This window comes from Pseudophryne corroboree, chromosome 6 (genome assembly GCF_028390025.1).
Source record: "Pseudophryne corroboree isolate aPseCor3 chromosome 6, aPseCor3.hap2, whole genome shotgun sequence".
In the NCBI taxonomy this organism is placed as follows: domain Eukaryota; kingdom Metazoa; phylum Chordata; class Amphibia; order Anura; family Myobatrachidae; genus Pseudophryne; species Pseudophryne corroboree.
In genome coordinates this window covers 228,777,981-228,795,480 of record NC_086449.1, presented here as the reverse complement: position 1 = coordinate 228,795,480, position 17,500 = coordinate 228,777,981, and the positions used below count along the sequence as shown (strand labels likewise).

The window sequence follows — 17,500 nt, the reverse complement described above, 5'->3', positions numbered from 1 at the left end:
CATTAACCGGGCAGTATCTACTCTGAAAACCACCTCCGACAACTGTGTCGGTGGGAACAACAGCCAATTCCTGCGTCGAAGAACAGTCAGAGAGAAACAACGATTTGCACCTTTATACAGGGACAACCGGACAATGTCCTGAACCTGACGCACCTCTGTATGATGTAGCGTACAACCTCCCCAACCAGAGGGGAACGGCAAGATCCATTAGAAAAACAGTAAGGGGAACAACCGTAACTCAGAATGCTCCCCCTTTTGATTCTATAAACAACTCACAAGTCTTAGTCCATTCCTGGACTAACTGAAATTATTAGACTAGCGCTCACCGGAGTGGGAACTAGCCAGATAGACTCAGCGACAAGTGGTGGATGTGTTGGAAACAGAAAACGACATCCACTTCTGCGAACCTACCAAGGCTGCAGAACTCTTACCTTCCAACCTTCCATTGTCTGCCCAGAAAAGGAACAAAGAATGGTATCGAACCGGTGAAAACGACTGCATCTCACAAAAGAATGCGTCACCAACCTTTGTGAAGGAGGCTAACTCACGAAAGTAGACTTACCAGGTGTATCCGCCGAGAGTGACTGAGCAGAGGGCTCACCAAACAGTTGTATACGTCCCCAGAGTATCTACCGGATACAACCTCAGCACTTACCCGGCTACACCTCCTGTTGTCACGCGGCAGCCTGCTGCAATGTTAAAAGTAGGAACAACATAAGCAAGCTTACCCACTGTGAGTAGGGTAATTCTATTGGATGCCTACCCGAATACAACCCTCCCACATGAGCATGTAATGCAAATAAGGAGAATGTAAAGAAATAAAATATCACTTAGCTTCCTGTGTATGATCCTTTGCGACCGGGCTCTGCGTTGACCTGGAGTTGACTGCCGTAATGTTCTCTCCGTGTCGGGAAGAGAATAATATTCGGACTCCTTGAGAGGATCGAAAACCAACTCGTCACGGCCAATCTAGAGCTTAATCAATATAGCGATCAGTACACGAGAAGAATACCATTATCCTAGCATTCATGGATATACATAATGTAATACACAATAAAACACATATATCCTAACCATGTATACATATATACATATACATATACATATATATATATATATATATATATATATATATATACACATACACACACACATACACACTTACATATATAGATATAACCTATACACAAGTGGATTGTCCAGACCCGTCAGGTCCCAGCAATGTGTTGTGAATGTGTATGACCATGTACTGACGTGCCCCCGATGTGGATCTACCAGGAAACGTTATGGTCGACAGAAACTGAGTAAATGTCGACAGCAAGGAGTAGTAAGCAGGCAAAAAATAATCTTAGAAACCCGAAGAGTCTGAGGGAAGTATGCATATACAATTTCAATAACACTCTCCCCACATATACCTATAAATATATACATATACCAATACAGGTCCAAGGCAATAACAGCCTGTTAATTCATCTACCCCAGAATTACCGTTGATGCCGACAGGGCATCCACCGACCACTGTGTCTCCCTTAGCGCGTTTACTCATTTTCAAACACACAAAACCAACCTGCTAATACTTAATTTTTATGAATCAAGTACCGCCCAGCGTCGGCGAAGCCGACAGTTATCTCCACCGCAGCTTGTGACAAAGCCCTAACACCTGTCGACATAAGTTGACTAACCAATAGTGGGTAAAAAACAGGGAAACGGTGAGTTTATGTATCAGAACAAAGGATTAAGCGTCCATTATGAAACATAATGCTATATAATACCCATATAGCATTAACCACTCTGTGCCCCCCCTCCTTACTTACTATACAGTAACTCCTGGTAGGGACCTGAGGAAAAATGGCGCTGACTCCTGTGTGAGGGCTAGGCTCTGCCCCTTCCCGGCGCGCTGAAGCCCGCTCAATTAAATAAATATATAACCCCCAAAAACTAGCTGGGGTACCCTATATACAGGGGGTAACCCACTGTGTAACTTACTTCTGTTCCCAACGCAGCTCAGGGCACCCCTCCTGCGTCCTGCACCCACGGAAACCGTTGGTGTATGGGAGCTATGGACCGCAGCGTGCACGCTGTGGTCTCCCGGCGGGGCGAAGACACCCGGTGTCCGGGTATTTTCCCCCGCCCGGGATTCTCTTATCCATGCCGCCCAGGGCGCTCCACCCCAGCGCCCTGCACCCTGGAGTCCGACGGGGAGTGGGAGTAGAGAGTGCAGCGCTACCGCTGCTTCTCCCTACCGTTCGCGGCGCACTGGCGGGGCGGGCGCCGAAGCATGTCCCCCCCCGCCAGAGATTACATGTTTTTAAATGTTGCCCAGGGCGCTCCCCCCCAGCACCCTGCAGGCCCGATGGAATGCGGGAGCCAGGAGGGCAGCGCTACCGCTGCCTCTCCCTCCCGTTTGTGGCGCACTGGCGGGCGGGCTCCGAAGTATGTCCCCCCGCCAGTTATAAAACCTATCTTGTTATATGCTGCCCAGGGCGCTCCCCCCCCCAGCGCCCTGCACCCTGCAGGTGATGGAAAGCGCGGGAGCCATGAGCGCAGCGCTACCGCTGTCTCTCCCCCCTGCGACACGCTGGCGGGGTGAACATATGCTGTGCCCAGGCACCGTAATATGACCCCCGCCAGCCTTATAGACCGTCAGTAACATGCCCCCAGGGCGCTCCCCCCCAGCGCCCTGCACCCTGCCAGAGACGTTGGTGTGTGGGAGCATGGAGCTCAGCACTACCGCTGTGTTTACCTCCGTTACTGAAGTCTTCTGCTGTCACTGAAGTCTTCTTTTCTTCCAATACTCACCCGACTTCTGTCATCTGGCTTTCGGGAGGGGATTGACGGCGTGGCTCCGGGAACAAGCAGCTAGGCGCACCAAGTGATCGAACCCTCTGGAGCTAATGGTGTCCAGTAGCCGAGAAGCAGAGCCTTGAAACTCACAGAAGTAGGTCCTGCTTCTCTCCCCTCACTCCCACGCTGCAGGGAGCCTGTAGCCAGCAGGTCTCCCTGAAAATAAAAAACCTAACCTAAAGTCTTTCAGAAAAACTCAGGAGAGCTCCCCTAGTGTGCATCCAGTCACTCCTGGGCACAAAGTCTAACTGAGGTCTGGAGGAGGGGCATAGAGGGAGAAGCCAGTTCACACCCAGTTTAAGTCTTTATAGTGTGCCCAGGCTCCTGCGGATCAGTCTATACCCCATGGTCCTTTTGGAGTCCATAGCATCCTCTAGGACGTATGAGAAATATATTTATATATACATAGCAGACACAGGGTGGTGCGGCACTCCAATGATTCACAAAGGCAGAGGTATTTTGAATACAACGTTTCAATGCCCGTTTATTAGAATGGCATTTTCGTCAGGTATAATATTATATATATATATATATATATATACACACAAATTCCCAAGTGCGCTAAAGTGGAATGTAATTACACAGTTCTTCCAGCGTTATTTTCGTCGGAATGTAGACTGGAGGGTATTTAAATCTGGGGACCTGTAACAGACACCCCTCACCAAATTGTCACCCAAACAAGAGGCCAACAGGCCAATTAGTAAAAAGTTATTTTAATAACATATACACAGTTCAAAGTATAAAATTGTGTCAATAAAATGCAACTAAAAGAGTACACAGCCAACACGTTTGTAAGGTGGAATCTAGATATCCCCTAACCTTTTGCAAGGTGCAAGCTCGACAGGGAGTATCTTTACAGACTAGGTTGTGATTCTCTGACTGACAGGGTTTGTCAGTCAGAGAATCACAACCTAGTCTGTAATTCTCTGAATGACAGGGTTTGTCAGTCAGAGAATCACAAGCTAGTCTGTAAAGATACTCCCTGTCGAGCTCGCACCTTGCAAAAGGTGAGGGGATATCTAGATTCCACCTTACAAACGTGTTGGCTGTGTACTCTTTTAGTTGCATTTTATTGACACAATTTTATACTTTGAACTGTGTATATGTTATTAAAATAACTTTTTACTAATTGGCCTGTTGGCCTCTTGTTTGGGTGACTATTTGGTGAGGGGTGTCTGTTACAGGTCCCCAGATATAAATACCCTCCAGTCTACATTCCGACGAAAATAACGCTGGAAGAACTGTGTAATTACATTCCACTTTAGCGCACTTGGGAATTTGTGTTTATTCTTGTATGCTTTTGAGGTCTCCCAACAAAGACCTCTCCCGTGATGCCGCTTCTAGGTTGGCGCGAGATAAAGATACTACTGTGTTATATATATATATATATATATATATACATATATATATACACATATATATACATACATGCATGCATACATACATATTCCCCCCCCCCCCCCCCCAAAGAAAGGCACTCATCAGGGGCTTAGTAGGAAAATCCAAAAAACAATATTTATTAACTCACATAGTGGAAGCCATGATATAGTTTTTTGGATTCTTCTACTAAGTCCCTGGTGAGTGCCTTTTTTTTGGAACTGTATATACATGATATATACATATATATACACATGATTATATATATATATATATATATATATATATATATATATATATATATATATATATATATATATATATATATATAAAAGAAACAGAATTCTCATGGGAGCTACAACCACCTCAGAAAATAAAGAACATTGTTAAAAATAATTTATTAATAAAATTAGCAATAAATCTTTATCACTGTTGTGAATATTTGTAACACAAATGAATAAAATTATTTTCTTAAGATCATATACATCTGATAGACAAGAACATATTGTTTTGACAATGAGCTGGAGAATTGTATTCTGATATCAGCTGTTGTATAAAATGTCTAATCTTCAATCAAGTAATTCAGATGTATGATCTAATCCACATGTTTGAAGAAACCCAACGCGTTTCGTCCGTTAGGACTTCATCAGGGGTTGTAATTAGATATCAATATATATATATATATATATATATATGAATTTCAATATCATATCCAGATTGTTATGCCGTTGAATTAGGCAAGATATCAGTTTAATTTCACCAACTGATATTGAATCAATATCAGTTGGTGAAATTAAACTGATATCTTGCCTAATAAAAATACATCGAAACATTGCTGCTACATATGCCTGCATTATCGTGAGTTTATTGGTCCGGGTGCCGCTTGTGAATTGCTGTGTATATATGTATGTATATATATATCTATATATCTATATATATATACACACACACACACACACACACACACGTGTTGCCATTAATACAAATACCTGGTCAGTGGCACATACTTAAATATGTTGGATGGGTGCCTGCATAAGAGGCAGGAGAGAGATCGTTTCTCTCTGTCCACTAAGCACTGCAGCACACTCCATCCCCTGGCTTCACACACCGCCACATCTCTCCTCCCGGCCAAACAGCAGCCCAGCCAATGACTGAGCTGCAGGCTGCTAACCAAAAACTAATGGCTGTCCTGTACTGCTATGCTGCACCGGTGATGCAGCTGTTAGGGGAGACGGGAGCAGGGTGGCACCGCAGATCGGGAAGAGAGCTCCGATCTGTGGTGGGTGGCTGACGGGGGACCCATTTAGAAAGGGGGGCCCGGGGTACTTACCCCCATGGCCCCCCCTTTAATCCAGCTCTGACTGGCACCATTCTCTGCACAGCTCTGTGTTCATATGTGGACATAGTGTAGCAATCCTTAAAATTGACACAATTTATTTCATAGATTGCACTTACAAGACAAAGATAAAATGGCATTAAAAGATAAACTCCATCGGACATATCACCAAATCAGCGTCTCTTCTCCTGGGGAATTCCTAGAACACCAGATGGACACGATGAGTGGGATACCGGGCTCCTGATCCGCAGCTCCACAATAGCCAGAAAATCCCCCAAAGCGGATGGAGAAGGTCCAGGAGTAAATAAAAACCAAGCAGCGCTCAACGCGTATCGGACATTAAGTCCTTCGTCAGGAGCATAGATGCTCACCGTGTCCATCGTGTCAATTTTAAGGATTGCTACACTATGTCCATCTCTCTTTAAAGTGTCGCCTAAGGTGTCCAGTGAGAAGTAAACACTCATTCCATTGCGGATTCCCTTTTGGCTAATGGAGTATTTGTAATTTGTTCTGTGACCTAAAGAGAGGAGCAGGTGGAATTGCCTGTCCCGATTCAAGTTAAGGGAGGGCAAAAGACTTCCTTCATATCTATGGTGAATCATTTGAATTACTTATGTCCTTGTTTCACTATGGTTGTTAACGTCTAAATATGGTGTTTGGAGAGTGCTACTGGTACATTTCTTTACCATTTACTGTCTTTTTGTGTAATTGGTGGATACACACACCTGTGTATTTTGTAGCTGCACTTCAATCTAGTGCGCACGGAGTCTGAAGTTCACTTTTTCTTCTGACCATTCAGACTTAACCCGGTAAGCCAACCCGAGAAGAAACACCCAGAAAAATTCCAGGTCAATTGCAGGGTTGGCGACCCGGGAACAGGTTCCTGGGTCGGTGACTTTCAGACAAACCAAAATCCCAAGTTGATGCACATTCATGTGCAAAATCCCGGGAATTTGGAGCATGTCTGAAAAGGGTATAAGTGTTATGGTATATACATTTGTATTGCACCATCAACACCAGAGAAACCAAAGTTTTGATGGAATCCGTTCCCTTACAAAGACAGCTGGTTTTATCGGAGACATTGTTAGCTGCTTTTATGGAATCATTTCAACAATCTCCTCTGGATAAAACAGAATAAAAAAAAATAATTGGGGAACTTTGTTCTTCTTGTAGGCTGATGCACAAAAAAAAAATAATCTTAAAAGAATCTTGCCTAAGACTGCTACAATACCCATTTCATACACCCAGTGCATGCAGAATTTTTCTTCCTTTTTTCCCCCCTCAGTTCACCTGTTCAAAAGATATTTGCCCATGTACAGCATTTCAGTGAAAAGTGACTGGGCTATCAGCAATATCGTATCTGGCTGCAAAAATCAAGTTTATTCTAGTCTTAATTGTTCCCTATAATATAAAATGCACCATTATTCCCATTGATTGGGGCAGGGGTTTGTCTGTTTTTCTCTTGAAAATATTTGAATAAAGTAACAGCAATGGGAGTCATGTTAGGTGGAAAGCCCAGCCTCGCAAAAATAAATTATAGAGCTTCAAAGTATACAGTGCGATATGTAAGGTTAATGAAGTAGGGCAAAAAAAGTGTATGGAAATAGGGAAACAGTGTATGATACGTGCAATAAGGGCAACAAGGTGTTTTGAAGTAGGGCAACAAGGTACAATGTGCATGGAAAAAGCAAGAGACATTGCACGGTGTATGGTCGTAGGCCAACAAAGTGCATGGCAGTAGGGAATCTAGGTGAATGAAAGCAGGGAAACAGAATGCATGAGGATAGAACAACAAGATGCATAGACATACTATAGGGCAACAAGATACAGGGTGTATTGTAGCAGCTACAGTGTGTACAGTGCATGGAACATGGATGTATCACAACAAGATGCAATGAAGGAGTGTAACAAGGTGCATGGAAATAGGGCAAAAAGGTGTAGGGCTTATGGTAGTAGGGCAACAGTGTACATGGAAGTAGGGCAACAAGGTGCATGGACGATGGGCAACAGGGTGCATGAAGCATGGTAGTAGGGTGACAAAGTGAATGGAAGTTGGACAACAGGGTGCATGGAAGTAGGGTAACACACTTCAAACAAATTAAAATATTACTCCAGAAACAAAATAAATGAGTTGCATCCGGTACTGGAATCACAGAAGTGTAGATAATAGCTACATAATACATCAGGTATAAACTGTATATATTATCTAAACAGGGTGTGTGATATTAAAAATATAATTAATTCTAAATGTTACTCTGGTTCATTAGTGGAAAGAGTACCCTTGTCTCCTTATCTTTAGCGTGTGCTCCAATTTACTGCATCAGTGCTGTTCATATGCACTGTGTGGGACAATCACCCATACATATTTTATCTAAATGGAGTATAAATGTATTTTTTATGTAGCTAAGTATTGAAGGCTTCTTCTGTCTGTACTCCATTTTCTAATAATTAAAGTGCAGTTAGTGCCAGTGCTATTAGATTATAAATGTTAGAATTACATTATCAAAAATAACTTTTAAGTGGTAATTTAAATATTTGCTTTCTGCAAATTTAGATACCTGCTTTTATCCTTTTTCTGTTTAACCTTCGGTATATAATTTGATCTGTATCTTCTTTGTTTAGGTGATTAAGGAAATGATTATCTTTATTCCTTTGTTGACCCAACCAGTTACATTATCTTCTTGAATCTCTTCAGGATTCCATTTGACATTGGTCAAATAATATGGGTCTTAGCAGTAATGAGATTTGGCCATTGGAATCCTAATGTTGTTGCTATTAATAGTTAGGTTATCTATGTTAGGTCCATAGACTAAAATGTCAGTCTTCTATTTCTTCGATTGCTCCTGTTTAATTTATAACACTAATTCAATTTCACATTTTTGGGGATATAAAAATATCCAGTCTTTGTGTTATCTGTACTTTGTAATCCGCTAACTCGCTGTTTTATACTGTTGGTATCTCCTCACTGTTTTTATCAAGAGATATGTGCCATTAAGTCTAAGTAATATGTTGTGATTCCTCAGATGAGGACTTTGCATTATTTTTCTAGAACAGTGAACAGAAAATGAAACGCCTAGATTGGAAGGCAGACTAACATTTGTGGAAGTGCAGGTTTCTGCTGGTTACTCACCAGTGGTGTTTTACCAATGCTGTTTAGGTAGTATAACAATCCCTTAACATGATGAATAGTTGGTTGTAGATGGCACTTTGGTGAGACCCATTGTCTGTTCAAATCTTCACCATTCAGGGAGCACCTGTGACTAAAAGGGAAAAAAAGCATACATGAATATTGCTAGGAATTTACTGTAAAGTTTCCATTTGTGATATACCTAATATAAACACATTTGTAAATTAATTACTACTTCCTAAGTTTTCACCGATTTCACATTGCAAAGGCGAGTCGAATCTGAGAATTGTAAGCGGGTCCTTCCCAGGTGTGACCCACGATCGGGGGTGGAGGTGGCGCTGAGGTCATAGTCATTGGGTGGATGCGGCACTTGGAGATAAGATCATCTCCACGCCACCTCCTTCATAGTGTAAACGGGTCCCGGATTTCATTGACCCAGGTAACCCATTCACACCGCCGCAGTAATAACCCTGATTTATTAAATACTGCATCAATCAACCCGGGAAATTGGAACATACCCTTTTCACACTGTACCTCGACCAGACAATATGCCGGGTTGTTTGTGCAGTGTGAAAGGGGTATTACTTGGAACATACTGTAATATAAACAAGACTGATAAACGGGGCAAACTAAACCAATTATGAGGGTGTGTACACCATTTGGACATGGCTATTTCAAGAGAAAGACTTATTTCACAGAGGAGCACCACTGAAAGGTTTATATTGCTGCTAACCACAAAGTTGCATTTGTAGCAAGGCTGCTTGCCAGGTATCCCCGCTGGGGCAAGCTTGATTCCTCTTTGCAGCTTTTTAGAATAATTCTCCTTTGTCGAGAAGATCGAGGAAGTGGGGTTCAGAAGGAGCCACAGACCTGTCAGTAGACTCTTCAGAGACAACAGAAGATGCTGTGGACCCACCAGAAGAAGGCATCATCAAGGCAGAAAATTGCCAGACAGCGGTAGGGTACTAAAAAGAGCAGTTCTTAGTGGGATCATGCAAGAAGGCAGTGATAGAGTCAATCTGAGGACCCAGCTGGACCCCTGAAGAGAAACTGCGGCAGTGAGTTGCAAACGAGCTACAAAAGAAATATTGACATTGAATGAGCTAAAAATAGTACAACGCACAGTCCATCCAGACTAAAGTCAATACTCAAATCTCCGAAATGTGCTCTTTAAGTGGTGACAAAATGTGTGTGATATCCTCACGATATATGGAAAAAACAAATGATTTTTATTTTAGGTGACCGAGCGGAGGCTTCGTTTGGTTGCCTTGGTTACTCGCCGTGACGTCACTGGAAGGCGACGCGCAAGTGTGGCCGGACGGACTGGCGGGCGGCGGCGCCGTGCAGCAGGTGAGTATGATCTGCATTAATGTTTGTCTTGTTCTCCCTATATAAGTATTGTCTTTTGTGATTTGTGGCTTGTCTGGCCCTGAGGACGGGGTTTGGTCCCCGAAACATGTTGGCCTTAATAAAGTAAATTCTCTTTACGCTGTGAAGTCTGCATTGAGTGCCGCCCACATCACCATAGCTATATATATATATATATATATATATATATATATATATATATATATATATATATATATATACATACACACACACACACACACACACACATATATACACACACATACACACAAATATACACACACATACACACACAGCACAGCACAATTGATATGGAACTTAACCCACAGGGTGATAAATGGGTGGAAGGAGTGGTTTCTTCAGAATTTCCAAACTTCCAAATCAAGTGCTCCCCAATAGACTTGGAACCACCAAATAAGTGGCACAAACTAAAAATGGATGTTTCCATTAGGGCTTACATGAAAATACTGGATACTCTTCGTATAAAGTTACCTGTCTATAGCAGGTAACAGCCTGAAAGGGGTGGTAATATCATTTTCAAACAGAGAAAAATCTAGAGCTCATGGTGCAGTGTGACAACTATTAAAACTTTACTAATATAAGAGTTAAAGATACATGGGGATATGATCCATACCAAACATAGGTGTACTGTATGTAACGTCACAAATGCCACCATATAGAATAAATGAACCAAGGTATTCTTATCACTGGGCTGGAATGGACTTGGTACTGGATATCAGGGACACTCCCTAGTGTCACTTGACCAATGCTTTTCATCTTTCTGTGAGCGTCTTTGTCAAGTAGCAAAAGAGCTGTATGAAGTTCCCAACTGCCTCTCCAAGCAGAGGTTAAGTGCCATTTGGCACCTACTACTTAAAGTATATCTAATTTTCCCTAGACCACCAAGTGTTAGGTCGGCAATAGGCCCTATGCATAGTACTAGGTCCGTGGTGCAAGCTGGTAGTATAGGCATTTGACAAGTAAATCAGGCATGTGACCCTGTTTCCCTATAGATCTCAGTGGGAGGAGTTCAAAAGCTCCTCCACTGTATCCTGTGACCCACCAAAACGTCAGCCCCATTTCCCGCCAATGCAGCAGACCATTTTCCTGCCTAAATAGTAGACCCACTTGCCACCCAAAAAAAAAAGTAAGCCCCCAATAAAAACTCAGTAAATACTGTATGTAGAAACGTTAGCGGTGTTAAAAGGATAGAAAGTCTAGAATGAAGGCAGAGTATTAGATGGTGCATTTATTCTTGTTGCTTTTGTAATCTAATTTTGTTGGATTGTTTCTCCACACTGTGAACAGTTACATTACCCCCTGATAAAGCAGATTTGCGTTGCAGTAGATTTTATTTTGTATATTGTAATGTATTATACAGTACTGTCTTATTTTGAGTGTATACATTGTTTTTTTCTTCATTTGTGGTATTTACATTTACACTTTTTACTCCGCTTGAATTTGTAAAACTTAAATTATGTTTTTTCATGGTATACAGTATTAAACCACTGTAATTATTCTATCTTTGTAACTCGCTAAAAATTCTATATATTTCTATTAAAGTACAGTATAATACTAAAATTAATTTTGGAACTCAGATCAATTTTTGGACATTATGGAGAGAATTAAATTGTTTCTCCCCATGGCCCAACAGAGCAATTCAATTGTTACTCCGTTCTGGCGCACTGAGCTGTGGGGAAACATATTTCAGCTTGCAGCCCTCAGTGCTGGGGATCTGAAATGTAAGAAAAATTACCCTTTGGGTGCCAAAACGGCACTTTTCATGATTGCGCCCATTAGATTAGTAGGGTGTAGAGGCTTTATGTGACTAAACCCGACACTAATGGGTAAGATATCACTTTAGATGGGAGATCAGGCAGTGATTTCAATTGAATTCCCCCAATGATGTAATAAAGCTCTCTAATTAGCGAGTAATACTGTTCGCTGTTCATGCTTCCTCTAAGTGTTACCTTTTTATTATGCTTTTTGCTGTACAAAAGCATGGTGGTCATTTATCAATGCATAATAAGCATAATTAATTGATGCGCTGGAGATACTGTAACAGGTAAAAAAAAAAAAAGTACGTGCTTCAGATACCTACTGTTTTTTTCATCTACGTATTGTATTTAAAATAACCACTTAAGTGCTGTCAGTTGATTAATAACTAAAGAATACATTAGTAACTTCAGGAGAAGTTACTTATATATTTACCAAGTTAGCACTACCTGTTAAACACTCTTGACTTGAAGACAACAGACTTGTTGAAAATTGCGCATTTGTTTTTTTTCACCTAATCTTATCACACTGGATACAAACAAAACAGTTCAAGCCTTTGAGAGCTGCAGTCAAGGGTGAAAGAAAACCTATTGCAGAGATCTATCGCTGATATTAAATATGAAGCAACAAGCTGGAAATGGCTCTCTGTTTGCTACAATTTAATGAAACTTTTTTCCTTGACAAGACCTTTCATTTGAAGTCAGCAGCTTTAGTTTAATTAAATGAAATTGTTATTACTTAATACAGAACAAAGTCTTTACAGAACAGGGAACACAAACACCAGCAGATAAACAGTCTGGGGCAATGTTTTGCTTTTGCCATTTGTAATATTTTTTTGCAGTTTTCAAATACACAGTATGCCCAAAGTATTCTTACAATAATCATACAGGACTAACTAATCAGCATCAGAGAGTGACTGGGGAACTTTCTAACTTTTATTTTTCCTTGTAACATACTGAAAAATGGGTAATTATAAAAGAAAAAAATATTTGGACCATGTTGGGGAACTGTAGCTTCCAATCAGATGTTTGCTTTTATTTTCTAAACATTACTTGAAAAATGATTGGTAGTTATCAGGGCCGGTGCAAGGTCTCTATGCACCGTAAGCAAAGCTTCAACCTGATGCCCCCTAACCTGCAACCCCCCCTGCAGGAGGTGCATCAGGGCTATGAGGAGCAGCCGTAGGGGCACCCCTCGGGAGCCATAGTTACAACCGCCTCCTATGTGGCTTCACATGACTTGATGTTACACGTATCAGCATGGAGGAAACGCTGAGAAACTATGTGGTACAGCCTGATAGGGTGGCTGCACCTGATTATACCCGCAGCAGCCACCAGCGCAATGTTAAAGGAGGAGGCCTCATACAGAGACATCCTTCAGTTATTTGCTAGATGAATTCAGTGGCGCTCTCCAGGAGCTGGCTCCCCTAGGCAGCCACCTAAAGCTGCCTAATGGTAGAGCCGGCCCTGGTAGTTACGTTTTGCACCTTTTCTACAGTTACTTGTTGAACAGTTTTTATAACGGACCTTCACTGCTCATTTCTTTATAAAAAGGTGAGAGGTGTCCTAGGAAAAATGTATGGTTTTATTCATAATCATCTACAAAACTTTTATAAAATACTTTTAGGGGCATATGTAATACAGGTTGCGTGCTGCAAGCTTTGCGACTTTGCCTTTATTTATAAATTGGTAATCATTTACAAGGCAAAACCAACCTAGTTTTCTGTGCAAATGATTGCCACTTTAAAAATATGGGCAGACTTGCTGGAATTTCTACTGTTGAAATCACTATGCTGTATTCTGCTCTTTCCTCTAAGTAATGGAGCTGGAAAATCAGGCAAGTATCAGAGTAATTCCGCTTTTTAGGGTGGCCAATCCCGGTGTCGAGATCGGCGGGATCCCAGGATTTTAGCTTCAAATTGGTTGCAGTTGAATACCAGGATTGGAGTGCGTTTCAATCCCAAATCCCGGGATTGAAAAAAAAAAAATAACCCAGGATTATCTTCCTTACCCATTTTGCTGATGTCTCGGTTGCGTCATCTGCAAAATGCAACATTTCTGAAATCTTCAAATCCCTTATTCCGACCAACAAATTAATGGAACGAGTCTGGGATATTTAATACTGTATGTTGTATTTTGCCGATACCCTGAAAGAATCTGGAAAACAGATAAGATCGGATCTGCAGAAATTGGACCGTAGATATATGGCCTACATAATTCTCTATTGGTAATCTCCCATGCCTTCAATACTCTACTATAATTGATAAAATGAAAACAAAAATATATTAGGCTCTATTTGCATATGTTTTACTGAAATGCTTGTGGGTGCAAAAAAAACCTTCCCTTTGTTTTTTGTAAATCACAATAGAAAAATCTATTTTATTTGAAATTCTTTGTAATCCAACTGGATATCTGTTTTTGTAATACATTTTGTTCAGGGTCATAACTAGGGGCGTCTGACCGGTACGGTCACTATCCCGCTGGCACTTGTCTGTAGCATTGGATACATCAATGTGTCAATAACACCCCTCTCCATCTGCTTAGAAAAGTAGCTGTAATCACATCTGCACAAGTGCTGTGGCAAAACTAGAGAGGGTGCAAGGGATGCAGTTGCTATGGAGCCCAGCCGCTTGCCAAAGCCCCCCCCCCACCCCCAAGATCCAGCATGCAATCCAACAGCACCATTTTTATTTTACTAGTGTGCCGGGCTGTTTACTTCCTTGTAGGAAGGTGGATATATGGGAGGCGTGTATCCAGGACTGTCCCTTGTATGACAGAGCTGTCCACCTCCTCAGTGAGTACCCGGGGCCTGCTTGTAGCAAGACTCGCAAGATGAGGTTTTCAGAATTTTGCTATGGGGCCCACAAAGGTCTAGTTACAACCCTGTACCAGTGCTATCCTTCATACAAGAGGTCTGTCTGAAATCTGATCACTGCGTATGAAAACTCTGCATATCCTGCAATTCCAACATGTCTACTGGATGCTCTCAATCAACTTAGTCTAGGCCGAAGGTGCGGGTTCCTGGCTGAGCTCAGATGTTTTTTTAAAGCGGTAATCATGTATAAGGCAAAACTAGGCCTTCAACATAATTGGCACTTAAAAAAAAAAAAATCAGCGTTCTGTCAGGAACTCGCACCTCCAGCCAACTTTAAGGTCATTACATCCAGCCCTATGTGTGAATGCCCCTTTGCCAACCACTTTAGCCTGTAGATGCGTTTGCCCAGTCTCAGTGCATGCGTAGTTGCCAAAACTCAGGACCAGAGTCACCAGCCTTGTGCTGGTCAGACTAGTGCTGGTTTCCACTTTAACATGGGACCCCATGGTCATTATACCCTGGTTTATTGGCTGCCCAGCGCTGATGCTACTTATATACTGAAGTTAGGGTGAAGGAATCTTTTTTTTTAATTTTCTTTTCAGCTGTTTATTTCAAGAGCCAATTTATTTCTAAAGGGTTTCTGAATTCATGAAAACTTCACCGAATTAAAACTAAACAATTCAGCTACAGCTGCATCGAAACACATTTTAAAATATTAAAAATATCACGCAACAAAAACTGCATGGTACTTTTATGCTCAACCTGTACTTACTATGGGGAAATAAAATACTGCAGAGGCAAATTCCTCTTTTTGATTGCAATGGTGTGTAAAGGTGAAGAACAATTATGTAAAGCTAAAATGCACGACTTTCTTATGTTATGTAACATTGTTCTATGTAATTAGAAATTAGTGAACCCAGCCGTTCATAGCGCAGAACAATGTAAGGGTATAAAAAACCTTTATAACAAATTTTCTTTTGAATTCTGACTTTCTGTTCAGCTTCACCACTACTGTACAATGGGATTCACCAGGGTTTACACATGGATGTTTCAAACTTTTTAATACATGTTTAAATAATCTCTATTTACAGAACACATGCAGTATGTTCAGTAGTATAATAATTATGCATTAGCTTACATGAAGAAGCATTGTTTATAGGAGTGCATACATGTATTTATATTACCTGTGTTATATATAAATTATATGCTCTATAAATGAAAACCTAAAATCAACAGCCTATCTTGCTTCATTCCGTAGGCAAATACATCAAGGAATAAACACCAAAAGGGGCAGAAAGGCATAAAGTTAAAAGCTATAAAGACAATTTAATGCCACAGCTGATCAAATAAACTTATTTTGAAACCTCCTGTCCATTACAGTTAAATGTCGAGACTGGACCCTCATAACTAGTGACTGATGGTTGATGTGATAATGGTGCCTTGGGCACTGTAAGCCATAAACTCTAAAGGGATACAACAGGAGATTTATATTTATATAACGTCCCTGGTAACTGCAGTGCAACAATAGGAAAAAAATATAAGATGAATACGAGAGATAGATAGATACTGTAGATAGATAGATACTGTAGATAGATAGATAATGTATGATATAAGCATGACAATCCTATGACCTTATGAATGATCATCATTCATAATGTCATAAGCATGGCAAACAGGCATTTTGAATTTTAAGCTGCAAAATGTTTTCATTCTTCCCTTCTTTTAGGCATCACTTGGAATAAACAACACTGGAATAAAACCTGGTGCTGCATGCATTTTGTATAGTGAGGAACATTACTAAACTGAATATATTTTGGTTATAGTGGAAGAACCTCATTACTATTTTGCCTTGCAAAAAACAAGCAACTGAATATGGAATTATATAGTTCTATAGAAAGCAGGGGCGGATTTAGGGGCGAGAGCATCCCTAGGAACCACAGTAACGGCAGCACCCGCCTGACTGACTAATTTTATTTTTATTGCTTGGTCATCATTAAATGAGGGCTTATAACAAATTTAATAGAATAATAAAGAAAAAAGCCACTAACTGACTTTAATTTTTAATTATGTATACATATTTACTAAGTGGTACAGCTCACAGGGGCAGTATGTGCATGTCCTACCTGTTTACACTGCATTCAAGATGGCATCTTGTACAGTACAGTTGGAGAAAGTTTGCAGTTACAAGTACTTTTTGGGCTGACAGTACCAACATAAGCATCCAAGTGCTGCCCCCAAACAAGTGCCGATCCTAGGTACGTGCCTAAAATGCCTAATGGGAAATTCGCCACTGATAGAAGTACAATATACTAATATTAGATATACTAATTAAATACAGGTATTACTTGAACATTTAATTTTGCATACTTTGATAGTTACTTAAAATGATATCCCTTATCCAAAATGCTTGGGACCAGAGGTATTTTGGATATGGGATTTTTCCGTATTTTGGAATAATTGCATACCATAATGAGATATCATGGCGATGGGACCTAAGTCTAAGCACAGCATGCATTTATGTTACATATACACCTTATATACACAGCCTGAAGGTCATTTTAGCCAATATTTTTTATAACTTTGTGCATTAAACAAAGTGTGTGTACATTCACACAATTCATTTATGTTTCATATACACCTTATACACACACAGCCTGAAGGTCATATAATACAATAATTTTAATAACTTTGTGTATTAAACAAAGTTTGTGTACATGGAGCCATTAAAAAACAAAGGTTTCACTATCTCACTCAAAAAAGTCCGTATTTCAGAATATTTGAATATGGGATACTAAATATATATATATATATATATATATATATATATATATATATATATATATATATATATATATATA

The 17,500-nt window shown here is 40.6% G+C and overlaps 1 protein-coding gene across 2 annotated transcripts in view; it reads right to left on the bottom strand.

Annotated features, from left to right (window-relative positions):
• Window positions 1–17,500, bottom strand: part of AGBL1 (AGBL carboxypeptidase 1) — a 1,210,518-nt gene that overhangs the window by 509,261 nt on the left and 683,757 nt on the right. For both annotated transcript variants that reach the window (XM_063925754.1, XM_063925755.1), the window contains one exon: window positions 8,688–8,817. In XM_063925754.1, coding sequence (XP_063781824.1) covers window positions 8,688–8,817 — 130 coding nt within the window. The remainder of the gene's footprint in view (window positions 1–8,687; window positions 8,818–17,500) is intronic.